This window comes from Musca domestica, unplaced genomic scaffold (assembly GCF_030504385.1).
Source record: "Musca domestica strain aabys unplaced genomic scaffold, Musca_domestica.polishedcontigs.V.1.1 13, whole genome shotgun sequence".
NCBI classification, from domain to species: Eukaryota; Metazoa; Arthropoda; class Insecta; order Diptera; family Muscidae; genus Musca; species Musca domestica.
In genome coordinates, this window is record NW_026712172.1 from 14,145,820 (window position 1) to 14,161,140 (window position 15,321).

Consider the following 15,321-nt stretch of genomic DNA (forward strand, 5'->3'; position numbering starts at 1 on the left):
GTAAAGCCCCCTCCCTATACAATGGTGCCTCCTATATTCGGTATCTTGATAATTTTAGCCCCATTTTTCAATGGAATAGTCTGAAAATCCACACAAGGAGTTCCCTCTGAGTATTTTACCCCCCCGGAAGACAATTTCCATATAGGTCAACGTTTAAGTATAGCACCCATATAACGCTACCCCGAGATATTCGGTATTTCCGGGATTTTCACAACATTATTCGTATTTCGTATTTGAAGTTCGTAATGGGTGCTACAACCTATGACGGAAAATTGCCTATGTAGGTCCACGTCTTAGCCCCTATACAACTTTATCTACCTTTATTCGGTATTTTGATGATATTGGCTACAGTATTCACCGGAATTATCTCGAATTTCGTATTTGAAGTTCGGAATCGTTAGTACATCCTATGACAAAGAATTACTTATCCATTTTTACTTATATATTTTTCAACGGAATTTTGCTTTGAAATTTTTCAAGTTCCTTCCGAATGGAGGATGGTACCAAAAGTTCTGACCGGCCGAACTTAGCTGCTTTAAAACTTGTTTGTTTATTTGCTTCAGCGAATTTTTTCATAGAATTTTTACATATTCTTAATATCACAAATCGGAAATTTTCGGAAATTAATTTTTGACATCTATCTAAGTTCTCTGGATTTAAAAAAAACGGTAAAGTATACAATTTTTAACATACCGACAAATAAATAACAAATCTTCCATTTGTATGTCACAGAATAGATTTCTATACAGAATAAACATATTAGTCATCGTCTATCCTGTTGAGGCCCACGTGAGTTCTCCTGCATGCCGAAGAGTACACAATCGGTACTTTTTTTATCCGATGCAGAAGAGGAACACAATAGTTCAAATGACCACAATAGTTCCAAAACGGTACCCTTTTATACGTGGAGGTCAGAATCGGTGGTTTCTATGCAGTAGAGTACTAACATTTTTGTCTTACGTACAGCAGCAAACCAAATGCTCTTCCATGCCAAAATAGTTCTCTTCTGCATAGCCCAAGATCAAATAGGTCTGTTTTGATACTGCAGGGGACCAAATTGGCCTACTCCTATACATCGAAGTACCAAACTAACAAAAGGTAAATTTGAATACAGCAACAGAGGGTCAACATGTCCTTCTTCTATGCAGCAGAGGACTCAAGTGATCCTCTTATATACGAAATTGGTTCCCTTATATACCATAGAGCACAACATTGGTCCTCTTTATGTAGTGAATCCTTTACAGGGTGAGATAAAAAAAACTGCAACAAATTCAAACGCCATAATTTTTACATTTTTTTGTTAAATTTTATGTCGGAAATAGCATCAAATTTCAGAATATGTTCAGATTTGTTCGAATTGGTCAACTTTTGCACGAATTATGGCCTTTAAACGGCCAATGAAACCGTCACACGCTGCCCGAATGTTGCTCTGCTGCATTTTGGTCCATTCCCGGCGAAGCGCTGGCTTGAGTTGATCGACACTTTGGTATTTTTTAGTACCAACCTTGCTTTCCAAAATACTCCAGACACAATAGTCAAACGGATTGGTATCCGAGATTTTGGTGGCCATTGTGTGCTGGAAATGAAGCAAGAAACCTCATTTTGCAACTACTCTTGGGTGGCGCGTGCTGAGTGCGATGGTGCTGATTCCTGTTGGAATGTCCAAGGTCTGCGGCCAAAATGTTTGCGTGTTCAAGGCTTTAATACACCCTCCAGAATTTGTTTGCGATAATATTCGGCATTTATTCTGATGCCACGGTCGATTAATACGAACGGAGAGCGACCATCGGCAACTATGGCGGCCCACACCATCACTATGGCCGGCGCTTGAGTTCTGGTGGCCAACCGAAAGTCCACATTTTCTGCTGACCTCTTTGGCAAGTAAACACGATCATTTTGTTTGTTTACAAACTGCTGGACAACGAATGTTTTCTCATCAGAGAAAACCAAATTCTGCAGTTCACCACCTTCGGCCAAGCGAAGCAACTCTTTAGCTCTTTTAAGTCTATTTTCTTTCTGTTGCGGTGTAAGTTCTTGCACTTTTTGGAATTACAATTACTTTACCCCGAGCTCATTTTTCAATATTTGCCGAATGGAATGTTGAGATATTTTTAGTTCACTACAGCTTTAGCTACATTATTCTCCGAAATGTTTTAAAATTTGGTATTTGAAGTTCTTAATGGATCCTACAGCCTATGACAGAAAATCGTCTATGCAGGTCCACGTCTTCGTATAGAGCCCATATAACGGTACCTCCCGATATTCGGTATTTTGATTATTTTAACTACATTATTCTAAGAAATTGTCTCAAATTTGGTATTTGAATATCGTAATGGATCCTATAGCCTATGACAGAAAATTGTCTGTGCAGGTCCACATTTTGGTATAGCCCCCATATAACGGTACCCCCCGATGTTCGGTATTTTGTTGACTTTCGCGACATTATTCACAGGAAGTACTTCGAATTTCGTATTTGAAGTTCGTAATGGATCCTACAGCCTATGACAGAAAAATGTCTGTGCAGGTCCACGTCTTCGTATAGGCCTCACATAACAGTAGCTCCCGATATTCGGTATTTTGATTATTTTAGCTACATTATTCTCCGAAACTGTCTCAAATTTGGTATTTGAATTTCGTTATGGATCCTACAGCCTATGACAGAAAATTGTCTGTGCAGGTCGACGTCTTCGTGTACCCCCATATAATGATACCTCCCGATATTCGGTACTTTCATGATTTTAGCAAAATTACTCCCCGAAATTGTTACAAATTTGGTACTTGACGTTCGTAATGGGAACTATAGGCTATGACAAAATGTTGTCTGTGCAGGTCCTCGTCTTCGTATAGCTCCCATATAACGGTACCCTCCGATGTTCGGTATTTTGTTGACTTTAGCGACATTATTCAACTGAATTATTTTCAATTTTGGTATTTGAAGTTCGTAATGGATCCTACAGCCTATGACAGAAAATTGTCTGTGCAGGTTCATGTCTTCATATAGCCCCCATATAACGGTACCTCCCGATATTCGGTATTTTGATGATTTTAGAGGCATTACTCACCGGAATTGTTTCAAATTTGGTATTTGAAGTTCCTAACGGATGCTGCAGCCTAAGACAGAAAATTGTCTGTGTAGGTCCACATCTTCGTAAAGCCCCCATATAATGGTACCTCCCTATATTCGGTACTTTCAAATTTGGTGTTTGAAGTTCGTAGTGGATACTAAAGCGTAAGACAGAAAATTGTCTGTGCAAGTCCAAATTTTGTATAGCACCTGCCTATATTGAATTTTAGCTACATTATTCACCGAAGCACGTACAGCTTCTTCTCTGGTTTTTTTTTTTTTTTTTTTTTTTTTTTTTTTTTTTTTGAATATTGCCAAATTCGTTGCAAGTTCATCCCGACCGCATTTACTTGTTATGATTTCAGCAGTATTTTTCAACGTATTATTTTACCCTATTTATTCCAAATTGGTGAGGGTATTCTATGTTTGGCCGGCCGAACTTAGTGCTTTCTCATTTGTTCTTACTGTGGAGGGCCAAATGGATCCTACTTCATAAAGAGTAGTTCCAACTTGATCTCCCTTCATAAAGATAGACCCTCAGAATGGACCCTCTTCTATATTTCCCCTTCATAGATTATCCAAGTTGTACACTTCTAAGCTAATTTGTACAATTCTAAAAAAGAGAGTAACAAAATGTTTCTCTTCTATGCAATAGTAAACCTAACAAGTCCCTCAAAATAGCACCTTACCTACCATACGGTATATTTCAACATAGTCCTTACCTCTATGAAGGAAAACCAAATTCCTTTTGTAAAATCCCAAGGACATTCTCTGTTCATCTGGCAACACCGTTTGAACTTTTCAAATGATATATGAATATCAGCATTGCCAATTGGAGGTAACTTCACAACGCATTAACTTCGAAAAAAACCAAAACCCCTTGCAATGGCTAGAGTTCGTTTGGTACTGAAAATGTTGTTGATAAGATTTACAACAACAATGAAAGCTACAACCTGGATAAGAGTTTCCCGCATGACTTCTTAAACATTTGCTTGGCTAAATTTTTTTTTTTTTTTGAACATGTATTTCATTTTGGAGGTCTTGAACCCCCCAAATAATGGTTAAGGATTTGAGACGGCACCACAAAACATGAAGTCACAAGATACACTAACAACAACAACAATCAATGAAAATTGTTACATGAAAATTGTGTTGCTTGTTGTGTTAGTGTTGTGTTCCCTGTTTCACGGCATTACATTGATCTTACATCGCTATGCGCTATGCCATGGATTAATGATGTCATTCGCTGTCGTTCAATTGTCGTTGTCTGTTCGTTTTTTTTTTTTTTTTGTTTCTGTGAATTTATGGCGGAAATGTCTAGGCAGGAGTTTTCTGGAGTTACTCTTTGACTGTGGCATGACTGCAGCATATCGATAATAAATGACTGAATTAATGGTGGCTTGTTGGAAAAAAAAAACCGAACAAAAACACTTTTGCTTGCCATCGATTTTGTTCGTTGCCGGTCTTCCAGGTTTGAAAGTGAAGCCAAAAAAAAAAAAAAAAAAAACCGGCAAATAAAAAAAACAACTCACCTAATGTTGAATTATCCGTGGGTGTTGCATGGAGTTTTGGGCACAACTGAAAGTATTAAAAAAAAATACATAAAATAATTTGCAATTTAGCAAGGAATGATTTAAGCAATCAAAAATATATATTAATTATCATTTCAATTTTTGCGGAAGTTTAAGGAAGGTTATAAATACTGGAATAACACAAAATCACAAAAAGTTCATGGAGGACATTACAGAATACACATTTTTGTACCCTCAGCCATATGCCTTATGGCCAAAACGTGCCCAGTAGAAAGAAAAGTTTTATACAGGGTTGCCCATATTCGACGGACCCATGACTCTTTGGGCCCATTCCAATGGTGTTCTTAGAAGGCGCACTTCTCACATTTTTTAATGTTTTAAAAGCACGTTGAGTTTTCACAATTGACTTCTTCTGTTGAATGTAAATTTCAACTATTTCAGAGCGCTCGCGTGGCGTGTATTGGTTCATGGTAAAAATCTGCTTGGACTGACGCTTCAAACGCGGTATGTCATTAAGCGATGTGACATCTCTGTCAAAAGTTATGGCGTTGCCAGATGGGTTCGTCGAATATGGGCAACCCTGTACTTAGGTCTCTTTGGACCAAATCCGATTCGGGACATTTAGAGTCGATCTAGCGATGTCCGTCCGTCCGTCCGCTTGTCTGGCTAGCTGGAGCGCACGATGACTTTCAAAGGGAGTATCCAATTTGGTCCAAACTTGGCACATCTTAACATTTTTGTCAAACTTAGATCGAATTTGGAGATGGTATCGGTCCACTCCTTCTGGTACCTCCCCCACAAAAGGTCGAAATTTGCAGAAAAATATATTTTCTGCACAGAAAGAGAAACGATAATCCGATACTACTCCAACTTTGCAAATCCTAATATTTGCGTCAGTTCTGGGTCAGGTGCGAAAATGGACAATATCGATTCACTTTATCAGGTACCTCCCCCACAAGGGGCCAAAATTTTGAATAATTACAACTCTGATAAAATGTGATGTAAGGTCCGATTGTCTTCAAATTTCATATATCCCCATATTTTTACTAACCAAAGGTCTGGTATAAAGATGGTAGGGATCGGTCCACCCCTTCAAGTACCTCCCCCATAAAAGATCGAAATTTTCAAAAATATATATTTTCTACACAGAAAGAGAAACGATAATCCGATTTTTCTCCAAATTTGCAAATCCTAATATTTGAGTCAGTTCTAAATTAGGTGCAAAAATGGACAATATCGATCCACTCCATCAAGTACCTCCCACACAAAGGGTCAAAATTTTGAATAATTACTTATAAAATGTGTTGTAAGAGTCCGATTGTCTTGAAATTTCACACATCCCAATATTTTTTATCAACCCAAGGTCTGGTATTAAGATGGAATACATCGGTTCACTCCTTCTGGCACCTCCCCCACAAAAGGTCGAAATATTCATAAAAAAGAAAAAAATATTTTCTCCGCAGAAAGAGAAACGGTAATCTGATATTGCTCCAACTTTGCGAATTCAAATATTTTCATCAGTACTAGGTCGGGTGCGAAAATGGACAATATCGGTCCACTCCATCAAGTACCTCCCACACAAAGGTTCAAAATTTTGAATAATTACAACTCTTAAGAAATGTAATGTAAGAGTCTGATCGTCTTCATAATTCACACATCCCATTATTTCTACTAACACAAGATCAGCTGTGAAGATGGGATGGGATCGGTCCATTCCTTCTAGTACCTCCCCATAAAGGGTCAAAATTTTAAATACCTATAAAGCTTATAATACGCGAAGTTAACATCCGATTCCATTCAGACTTGACACATCTTAATATTTTTATCAATAAAAGAGGTGCTATTAAGATCGTAGGGATCGGATCATTCCTTCTGGTACCTCCCCCACAAAAGGGTCAACATTTTGAATATCCATTAAGCTCATAAAACGTGAAATTACTATCCGATTCCATTCAGACTTGACTGGTAAAAGTAAAGAAGTGACTTGATCGAAACCCACGTCGCAGGGACCGAAAAATGGCTCGTGAGCTGAACACATCGCAATATTCCATTCGGCAAGAATTGAAAAATGAGCTCGGGATAAAGCCATTGAAATTCCAAAAAGTGCAAGAACTTACACCGCAACAGAAAGAAAATAGACTCAAAAGAGCTAAAGAGTTGCTTCACTTGGCCGAAACTGCCGAATTTGGTTTTCTCCGATGAGAAAACATTCGTGGTCCAGCAGTTTTTAAACAAACAGAATTATCGTGTTTACTTGCCAAAGAGGTCAGCTGAAAATATGCACCTTCGGTTGGCCACCAGAACTCAAGCGCCGGCCATGGTGAAGGTGTGGACCGTCATAACAGCAGATGGTCGCTCTCCGCTCGTATTAATTGACCGTGGCATCAGAATAAATGCCGAATATTGTCGCGAAAATATTCTGAAGGGCCCAAGGTTTTAGGGCACGCAAACATTTTGGCCGCAGATCTTGGACATTCCAACAGGACTCAGCATAATCCGTTGGACTATTGTTTCTGGAGCATTTTGGAAAGCAAGGTTGGCACTAAAAAATACCAAAGTGTCGATCATCTCAAGTAAGCGCTTCGCTGGAAATGGGTCAAAATACCGCAGAGCAACATTCGGGCAGGGTGTGACGTTTTCATTGGCCGTTTGAAGGCCATAATTCGTACCAAAGACCAATGACCAATGCGAACAAATCTAAACTTATTTTTAAAAAAAGTCGGAAATAGCATCAAATTTTACTATTTCCGACATTTTTTGCGTTCATTCAATAAAATTAAAAAAAATGTAAAAATTATTGCGTTTGACTTTGTTGCAGTTGTTGCATATCACGCTGTATACAATGTTCCTCGATTAATGCTAGAACCCATAACGAACTACAAATACCGAGATTTAGACAAATTGGTGGTAATGTGTGGCTAAAACTATCAAAATACCGAATATCGGGTGGTACCGTTATTCACCGTAAAGTTCCATATAATTTCACATTCTAGAATCCACTGTGGATTGTGGAAAACTCCAAGTGGACTTGATAGTACTCGGTTTTTGGAACGAAACCCCAAAGGAGTTTCGGATTCATAGGCCTAACATTGTTAAGACACTTATATGGTTTTGACCATATACAAAACAAGATTCAGATTCAAGTATTTTTTACGATTTGGCCATGTTTTCCATTAAATTTCTCCAAATTAAATTGGCTCATCTTTTAAAAGCGATTTTGTGACAAAGCTCATGTCCAATAAAAATTATGGATTTTTTAAGGCAACTTTGTAAAAAATCTTTAGTTTTTTTCTTCCAGAACTTCATGCTAAAAGTTCGTGGAATTATTGTCTTTTTGGAAAATTCTGGATCAAAAATGTCTAATTTTTTTTAAAAAAAATTCCTTAAAAAATTATGGATTTAAAATAAAAAATATTTTACAAATATTTTATAATTTTACATTTAAATATTACCAACTTTTTAAGAGTTATTTAGCTACACCAATCACTTCAATGCCCCAGTCAACTTCGATCATAACCATTTCACCCTTTCCCCATAACTCCTAAAAACAAAACGTCATTTATTGCTCAAATACTCCTCCGATGAGATGCAGAAAAAGCTTTTATGTATTTTCATCTTCATTGCAGGCATTGCTTGGAACATCATGGCCATCAGCCCAACAAGAGAGCTTATATTTTGCTATCCCAAGTCAATTAGCCAACAACAGGAATGCACGTTAAAAATAAAACAAAAACAACAACAACAGCGACAACAATAACACACAAATTATCATTGCAAGCGAACAAATAAACTTTAACTTGGCCATGCATGCAAGGCATGCAGCAGTCAGACATTTAGCCGATATATTTTTGCCCGCCATCATTACCACAATGCAGTCGGCAGCAGCAACGGCCGACGTCGTAGCCGCTGCTGCAGCGGACAGCTGTTAAGCCAACAAATGTTCGTGGCATTTCTAACAGTAAACTTCACTCTTAATTTCATTATTACAACAGCGATGACGACAGTGAGATAACAGAGCAATAACAAAAACAACAACAACTAATGTGAATGCAACACAAGGCAAGCACACACACACACACATTCGCACATGCCCACGATTAATAAATCAATGATGAAGTGTAAACAATTGCAAGGCAAAGAGATTTAACCGTTCTCTTCCATAGAAAAAGTCTCTCTCTCTCTCTATTTCTACATTGCTCACATACAATACAACATTGCTGGTTTTCCAATGAATTTTCCTGCTTGCAATAGACAACACAGCAAAGCTTTTGTTCATTAGGCAATTTGAGGCCTTCCACCCCTCTCCACCACCCACAGAGGTAGCAAGCATTATAACAACAGCAAAACGTGCTTGCTTGCAACAATAACACCAAACAATCCACACTCGGCATCATCATCATCATCGTAGTCGCATTTTCTTGTTGTTATTGTTGTTTAGACTATTTTATTATTCTTCGTCGCCGCCGTCGTCATCATCATCATCACTACCATTATCACCATTGCCTTGTTCGTGGCCGTTCGTCACTGTGCCAAACTGTCGTGCTATTGTACGTTGAACATTCATCGTTTATTTACAAAAGTCTTCTTGGTGTTGTTGTCGTTGTAATAATGACTCTCAGAAAAAAACAACAAATACCTCTGCCAACGCCAACGTCATGCTGCTCTAATATTTGTAGAAGCTTTTGCTGCAGTAGCTTTGCTGTCATTATGCATTTTGTGGCGCTGCTTCCAACAACAACAACAAACGACCTCCTAAAGGTCTTTGAACCCGAACTTTACATTTGGAAAAAGCAGCAGCAGCACCAACAACTAACGAACCAACGAATGAATGTTGTGTGCCCACGATTGTGTCTAACATTAGCAATGACCGAGACGGTTGCACGAATGCATAGACATACTTACGAACTATAATCGGTTGGATGAAGGCGTTGCCAGCTAGAGAGAACGAAATAGATTGGAAATCCATGGTAACCGATAATATTTTCCATAAAATAATTTTTATAGAAAATCCTGTTATCGACCAGAGTATCAATAGAAAATCTTGTTATCGACAAGAGTTTCTATAGAAAATCTTGTTATCGACCATAGTTTCTATATAAAATCTTGTTATCGACCAGAGTTTCTATATAAAATCTTGTTATCGATAACAGTTTCTATAGAAAATCTTGTTATCGACAAGAGTTTCCATAGAAAATCTTGCTATCGACAAGAGTTTCTATAGAAAATCTTGTTATCGACAAGAGTTTCTATAGAAAATCTTGTTATCGACAAGATTTTCTATAGAAAATCTTGTTATCGACAAGAGTTTCTATAGAAAATCTTGTTATCGACAAGAGTTTCTATAGAAAATCTTGTTATCGACAAGAGTTTCTATAGAAAATCTTGTTGTCGGCAAGAGTTTCTATAGAAAATCTTGTTATCGACAAGAGTTTCTATAGAAAATCTTGTTATCGACAAGAGTTTCTATAGAAAATCTTGTTATCGACAAGAGTTTCTTTAGAAAATCTTGTTATCGACAAGAGTTTCTTTAGAAAATCTTGTTATCGACAAGAGTTTCTATCGAAAATCTTGTTATCGACTAGAGTTTCTATAGAAAATCTTGTTATCGACAAGAGTGTCTATAGAAAATCTTGTTATCGACAAGAGTTTCTATAGAAAATCTTGCTATCAACAAGAATTTCTATAGAAAATCTTGTTATCGACAAAAATTTCTATAGAAAATCTTGTTATCGACAAGAATTTCTATAGAAAATCTTGTTATCGACAAGAATTTCTATAGAAAATCATGTTATCGACAAGAATTTCTATAGAAAATCTTGTTATCGACAAGAATTTCTATAGAAAATCATGTTATCGACAAGAATTTCTATAGAAAATCTTGTTATCTACAAGAATTTCTATAGAAAATCTCGTTATCGACAAAAATTTCTATAGAAAATCTCGTTATCGACAAAAATTTCTATAGAAAATCTTGTTATCGACAAGAATTTCTATAGAAAATCTTGTTATCGACAAGAATTTCTATAGAAAATCTTGTTGTCGGCAAGAGTTTCTATAGAAAATCTTGTTATCGACAAGAGTTTCTATAGAAAATCTTGTTATCGACAAGAGTTTCTATAGAAAATCTTGTTATCGACAAGAGTTTCTATAGAAAATCTTGTTATCGACAAGAGTTTCTATAGAAAATCTTGTTATCGACCAGAGTTTCCATAGAAAATCTTGTTATCGACCAGAGTTTCCATAGAAAATCTTGTTATCGACCAGAGTTTCCATGGAAAAATCTTGTTATCGACCATAGTTTCTATAGAAAATCTTGTTATCGACATAGGATTCTACAGAAAATCTTGTTATCGACAACATTTTTAATAGAAAATCTTATTATCGACGACTTGTTCCGTAGAAATTTTTATTGTTGTCATAATTTTCGGTGCAAAATTTTGTTATTTTGTTATGTTTTTCAGTAGAAAATCTTGTTTCCTGGCAATAATTCCTATTTAAAATCTAATTTTCGATACAACATTTCTTACTGCCGATAATTTTTCCATTAGAATTATTTTCTGATCTCTACCAACATTTCCCCCTTTTTTTCGTACCAATGCCACCCAACAGAAGTGGCAACACTCCAGTTCAAATGCACTTCATAATGAAACTCAGCAAATGTTGAGCTTTCTCACAGAGATTAATAGAGACTCGCACTGAGCAAGTGGGATTACTTGCCCACAATTCTAGGTCTCTTTAGCCGCCGCCATTGCTTCTTCATCGTCGTCAGGTTTTCTCAGTCACAGCCACAGCCTTAGCCACGGCAGACAAATGCACTTTTGCCCGCTAAAGCGGCTGTTGCCAAGTTTTTTTTTTTTTCAATTTTGTTTTCTTTCTTCGATTTTCTTTTTATTTCCTTTTTGCCTATGATGCTTCCCTTGCCTTCTCCACACTACCCTTGGGGGGGTTTGTTGTCACTATGATTGTGTTGCTGTTGAGAAACTGGGTTAGTTTGGTCTTTTCCGTCTTTCATTTGTTTTCCCCTTCTGTGTACCGAACTGTTGGCATGGCTCCCTATGTGGAGGCACCCTTCGGAAAATGCACATTATGTCTGTGTTGGTTTGTTGTTGTTGTTACATTGCTGGTCTATGACTTTAACAAATGTTGTCTTTCTTTCCGCTCTGTCTGGCCGTCAGTCTGTCAGTTTGTTTGTTTGTTGTAGTAGTTTTTTTGTTTAAACTTTTGCCAGTGTTTGCCTTCGCTTTCAAATAAATGAAGTTTTTCCTTTCGTTGCTCCCATGTTTTTCATTTTATTTTTGGCTCATTCGTTATTCATGGCAACAAGGAAGCAATTTTCGTGATGATGTAAAGAAAGAAAAGCTTTTGTTTTTCTTCGTTTCGTTTTTTTCTGAAGTTGTTTTGTTTTTATGATTTGCAGCACGACAGCTTTGTCATAGGGGTGCATGATAGTTGTGCCCCCCTGGGGATCATTTGAATGGCTAAACACAGGTTAAAGGTTCACATTGTCAGGGGAAACATGAAATGTCTAATCTAACAAAGAAATGAAAAAAAGAAAAACAACAAAAAGTTGAAAATTGTATTTTGAGTTGTTTTTTTTTGGGAGAAAATATCAACATTTTATGCAGAATTATAATAACAAGATTTTCTAACAAAAACATTGTCGATAACACGATTTTCTGTAGAAAACATTGTCGATAACAAGATTTTTTGTAAAAAACATTGTCCATAACAAGATTTTCAATAGAAAACATTATCGATAACAAGATTTTCTATAGAAAACATTATCGATAACAAGATTTTCTATAGAAAATATTGTCGATAACAAGATTTTTTATAGAAAATATTGGCGATAACAAATTTTTCTATAGGAAACATTGTCGATAACAAAATTTTCTATAGAAAATATTGTCGATAATAGGATTTTCCACAGAAAATATTGTCGATAACAAATTTTTCTATAGAAAATATTGGCGATAACAAGATTTTCTAACAAAAACATTGTCGATAACAAGATTTTCTAACAAAAACATTGTCGATAACAAGATTTTCTAACAAAAACATTGTCGATAACAAGATTTTCTAACAAAAAGATTTTCTAACAAAAATAGTATCGATAACAAGATTTTCCATAGAAAACATTGTCGATAACAAGATTTTCTATAGAAAACATTGAAGATAACAAGATTTTCTATTGAAAACATTATCGAAAACAAGATTTTCTATAGAAAACATTGTCGATAACAAGATTTTCAATAGAAAACATTGTCGATAACAAGATTTTCTATAGAAAATATTTTCGATAACAAGATTTTCTATAGAAAACATTGGCGATAACAAGATTTTCTATAGAAAAAATTGGCGATAACAAGATTTTCTATAAGAAACATTGTCGATAACAAGATTTTTTATAGAAAACATTGTCGATAACAAGATTTTCTATAGAAAATATTGGCGATAGCAAGATTTTCTTTAGAAAATACTTTTCATAACAAGATTTTCTTTTGAAAATACTTTCGATAACAAGATTTTCTTTTGAAAATACTTTCGATAACAAGATTTTCTTTAGAAAACATTGCCGATAAAAAGATTTTCTATAGAAAACATTATCGATAACAAGATTTTCTATAGAAAACATAATCGATAACAAGATTTACTTTAGAAAACATTGCCGATAAAAAGATTTTCTATAGAAAACATTTTCGATAACAAGATTTCAATTGAAAATATTTTCGATAACAAGATTTTCAATAAAAAATATTGTCGATAACAAGATCTTCTTTAGAAAACATTGCCGATAAAAAGATTTTCTATAAAAAATATTGTCGATAACAAGATTTTCGATAGAAATCATTGTCGATAACAAGATTTTCCATAGAAAACATTTTCGATAACAAGATTTCTATTGAAAATATTTTCGATAACAAGATTTTCTATAGAAAATAAAGATTTTCTATAGAAAACATTATCGATAACAAGATTTTCTCTAGAAAATATTGTCGATAACAAGATTTTCTATAGAAAATATTGTCGATAACAAGATTTTCTATAGAAAATATTGTCGATAACATTATTTCTAATAAACATTTTCTCAATAACTAGGTATTGTGTGTGTGTTATACTCGAGTTTTTTCCGCCGTTTTTTTTTTTTTTTTTTTTTTTCTTGTACACCATCACACCTTAATGCTCTGCCATTTCCCGGGGAGTTCTTTCAACTTTATATTCCGCAAAATGAATAAAATGCTGTCCCATATTTTCATTCTATTTTTACCTTTCACATTTCCTTACTTCCTAGTTACAGTCCGGCGTTTACCTTATCATTCAAAAGTCTTTTATGATTTGAAATGAAAAGTGTTTGTTTGTCATTCCCAACAACTGACGGCATTCTTTTACTCTCGGTCATCTACATAGGTTGACAGCATTAGGCAAAGAACAAACATCCTCATCATCTTTATCATCATCGTCACAGAAAATGCTTTCATCGTTAGCTTTAGTTCTTCCCAGCGTCAGCCCATGTTCGGTTTGTTTGTTAAAAATAGACTCTGGCGTAGAGGGCATAATGCACGGTACGACAAACGACCGAATGACTAAATGGCGGATGCATATACTCACTCACTCACTGTTACACCAAATCACCCATCCACGTTCGGCAACTGAACGCTCAACAACGTCTCCATAGCACAGTGCTCTTCCGACCTAATTTTCTGACTGCATACACATTCCCGAATCGTCTATTGTGGCTTCGTACAGAGTGAACAGAGTGTATGGCATGGATGGATGGTGGTTTAGTATTTCCCTCTGGCCACCACTCCCAGCTATGCCCCTGTTAAGTTGGCTTCTGTTTGCCATCATTGAAAAACAAACATTGGGACTTTTTCCGATGCTTGCTGCCTACGCTGAAAGCTTGTTGGGGATTGCAAGAAAATAGGAAGCATGAATGAATTATGCAACTTCGATGGTTGAGCCTTTAGAAAAATTTTCCTATAACTGGATTGAGAAAACAGACTGCAGGAAATAAACTTTAAAAAAAGAAAAATAAACAGAGAATTTTCATAAAACTGATTTTAAAATAAGTTTGGAAAGTATTTTGGATAAACAGGATTAGATGTAGCAAAAATTATAGAAAACAATTGATGACAGAATTTTCTATAGAAAATATTTTCGATAACACGATTTTCTTCAGGAAATATTTTAGATAACAAGATTTTCTATAGAAAATATTTTCGATAACAAGATTTTCTATAGAAAATATTTTCGATAACAAGATTTTCAATAGAAAATATTTTCGATAACAAGATTTTCTATAGAAACTATTTTCGATAACAAGATTTTCTATAGAAAATATTTTCGATAATAAGATTTTCTATAGAAAATATTTTTGATAACAAGATTTTCTATAGAAAATATTTTCGATAACAAGATTTCCTATAGAAAATATTTTCGATAACAAGATTTTCTATAGAAAATATTTTCGATAACAAGATTTTCTATAGAAAATATTTTCGATAACAACATTTTCTATAGAAAATAATTTGATGACAAGATTTTCTATAAAAAATTTTTCGATAACATGATTTTCTAACGAAATTATTGTCGATAACAAGATCTTCTATAGAAAACATTGTCGATAACACGATTTTCTATAGAAAATATTTTCGATATCAATATTTTCTATAGCAAACATTTTCTAACATAGAAAATATTGTCGATAAAATCATTTTCGATAAC

At 35.2% G+C, this 15,321-nt stretch overlaps 1 protein-coding gene across 1 annotated transcript in view; it reads right to left on the reverse strand.

Moving 5' to 3' along the window:
- LOC131800885 (uncharacterized) overlaps positions 1 to 15,321 on the reverse strand; it is a 303,657-nt gene that overhangs the window by 80,487 nt on the left and 207,849 nt on the right. Inside the window, exon 4 of the mRNA XM_059118741.1 lies at positions 4,573 to 4,642. Coding sequence (XP_058974724.1) covers positions 4,573 to 4,642 — 70 coding nt within the window. The remainder of the gene's footprint in view (positions 1 to 4,572; positions 4,643 to 15,321) is intronic.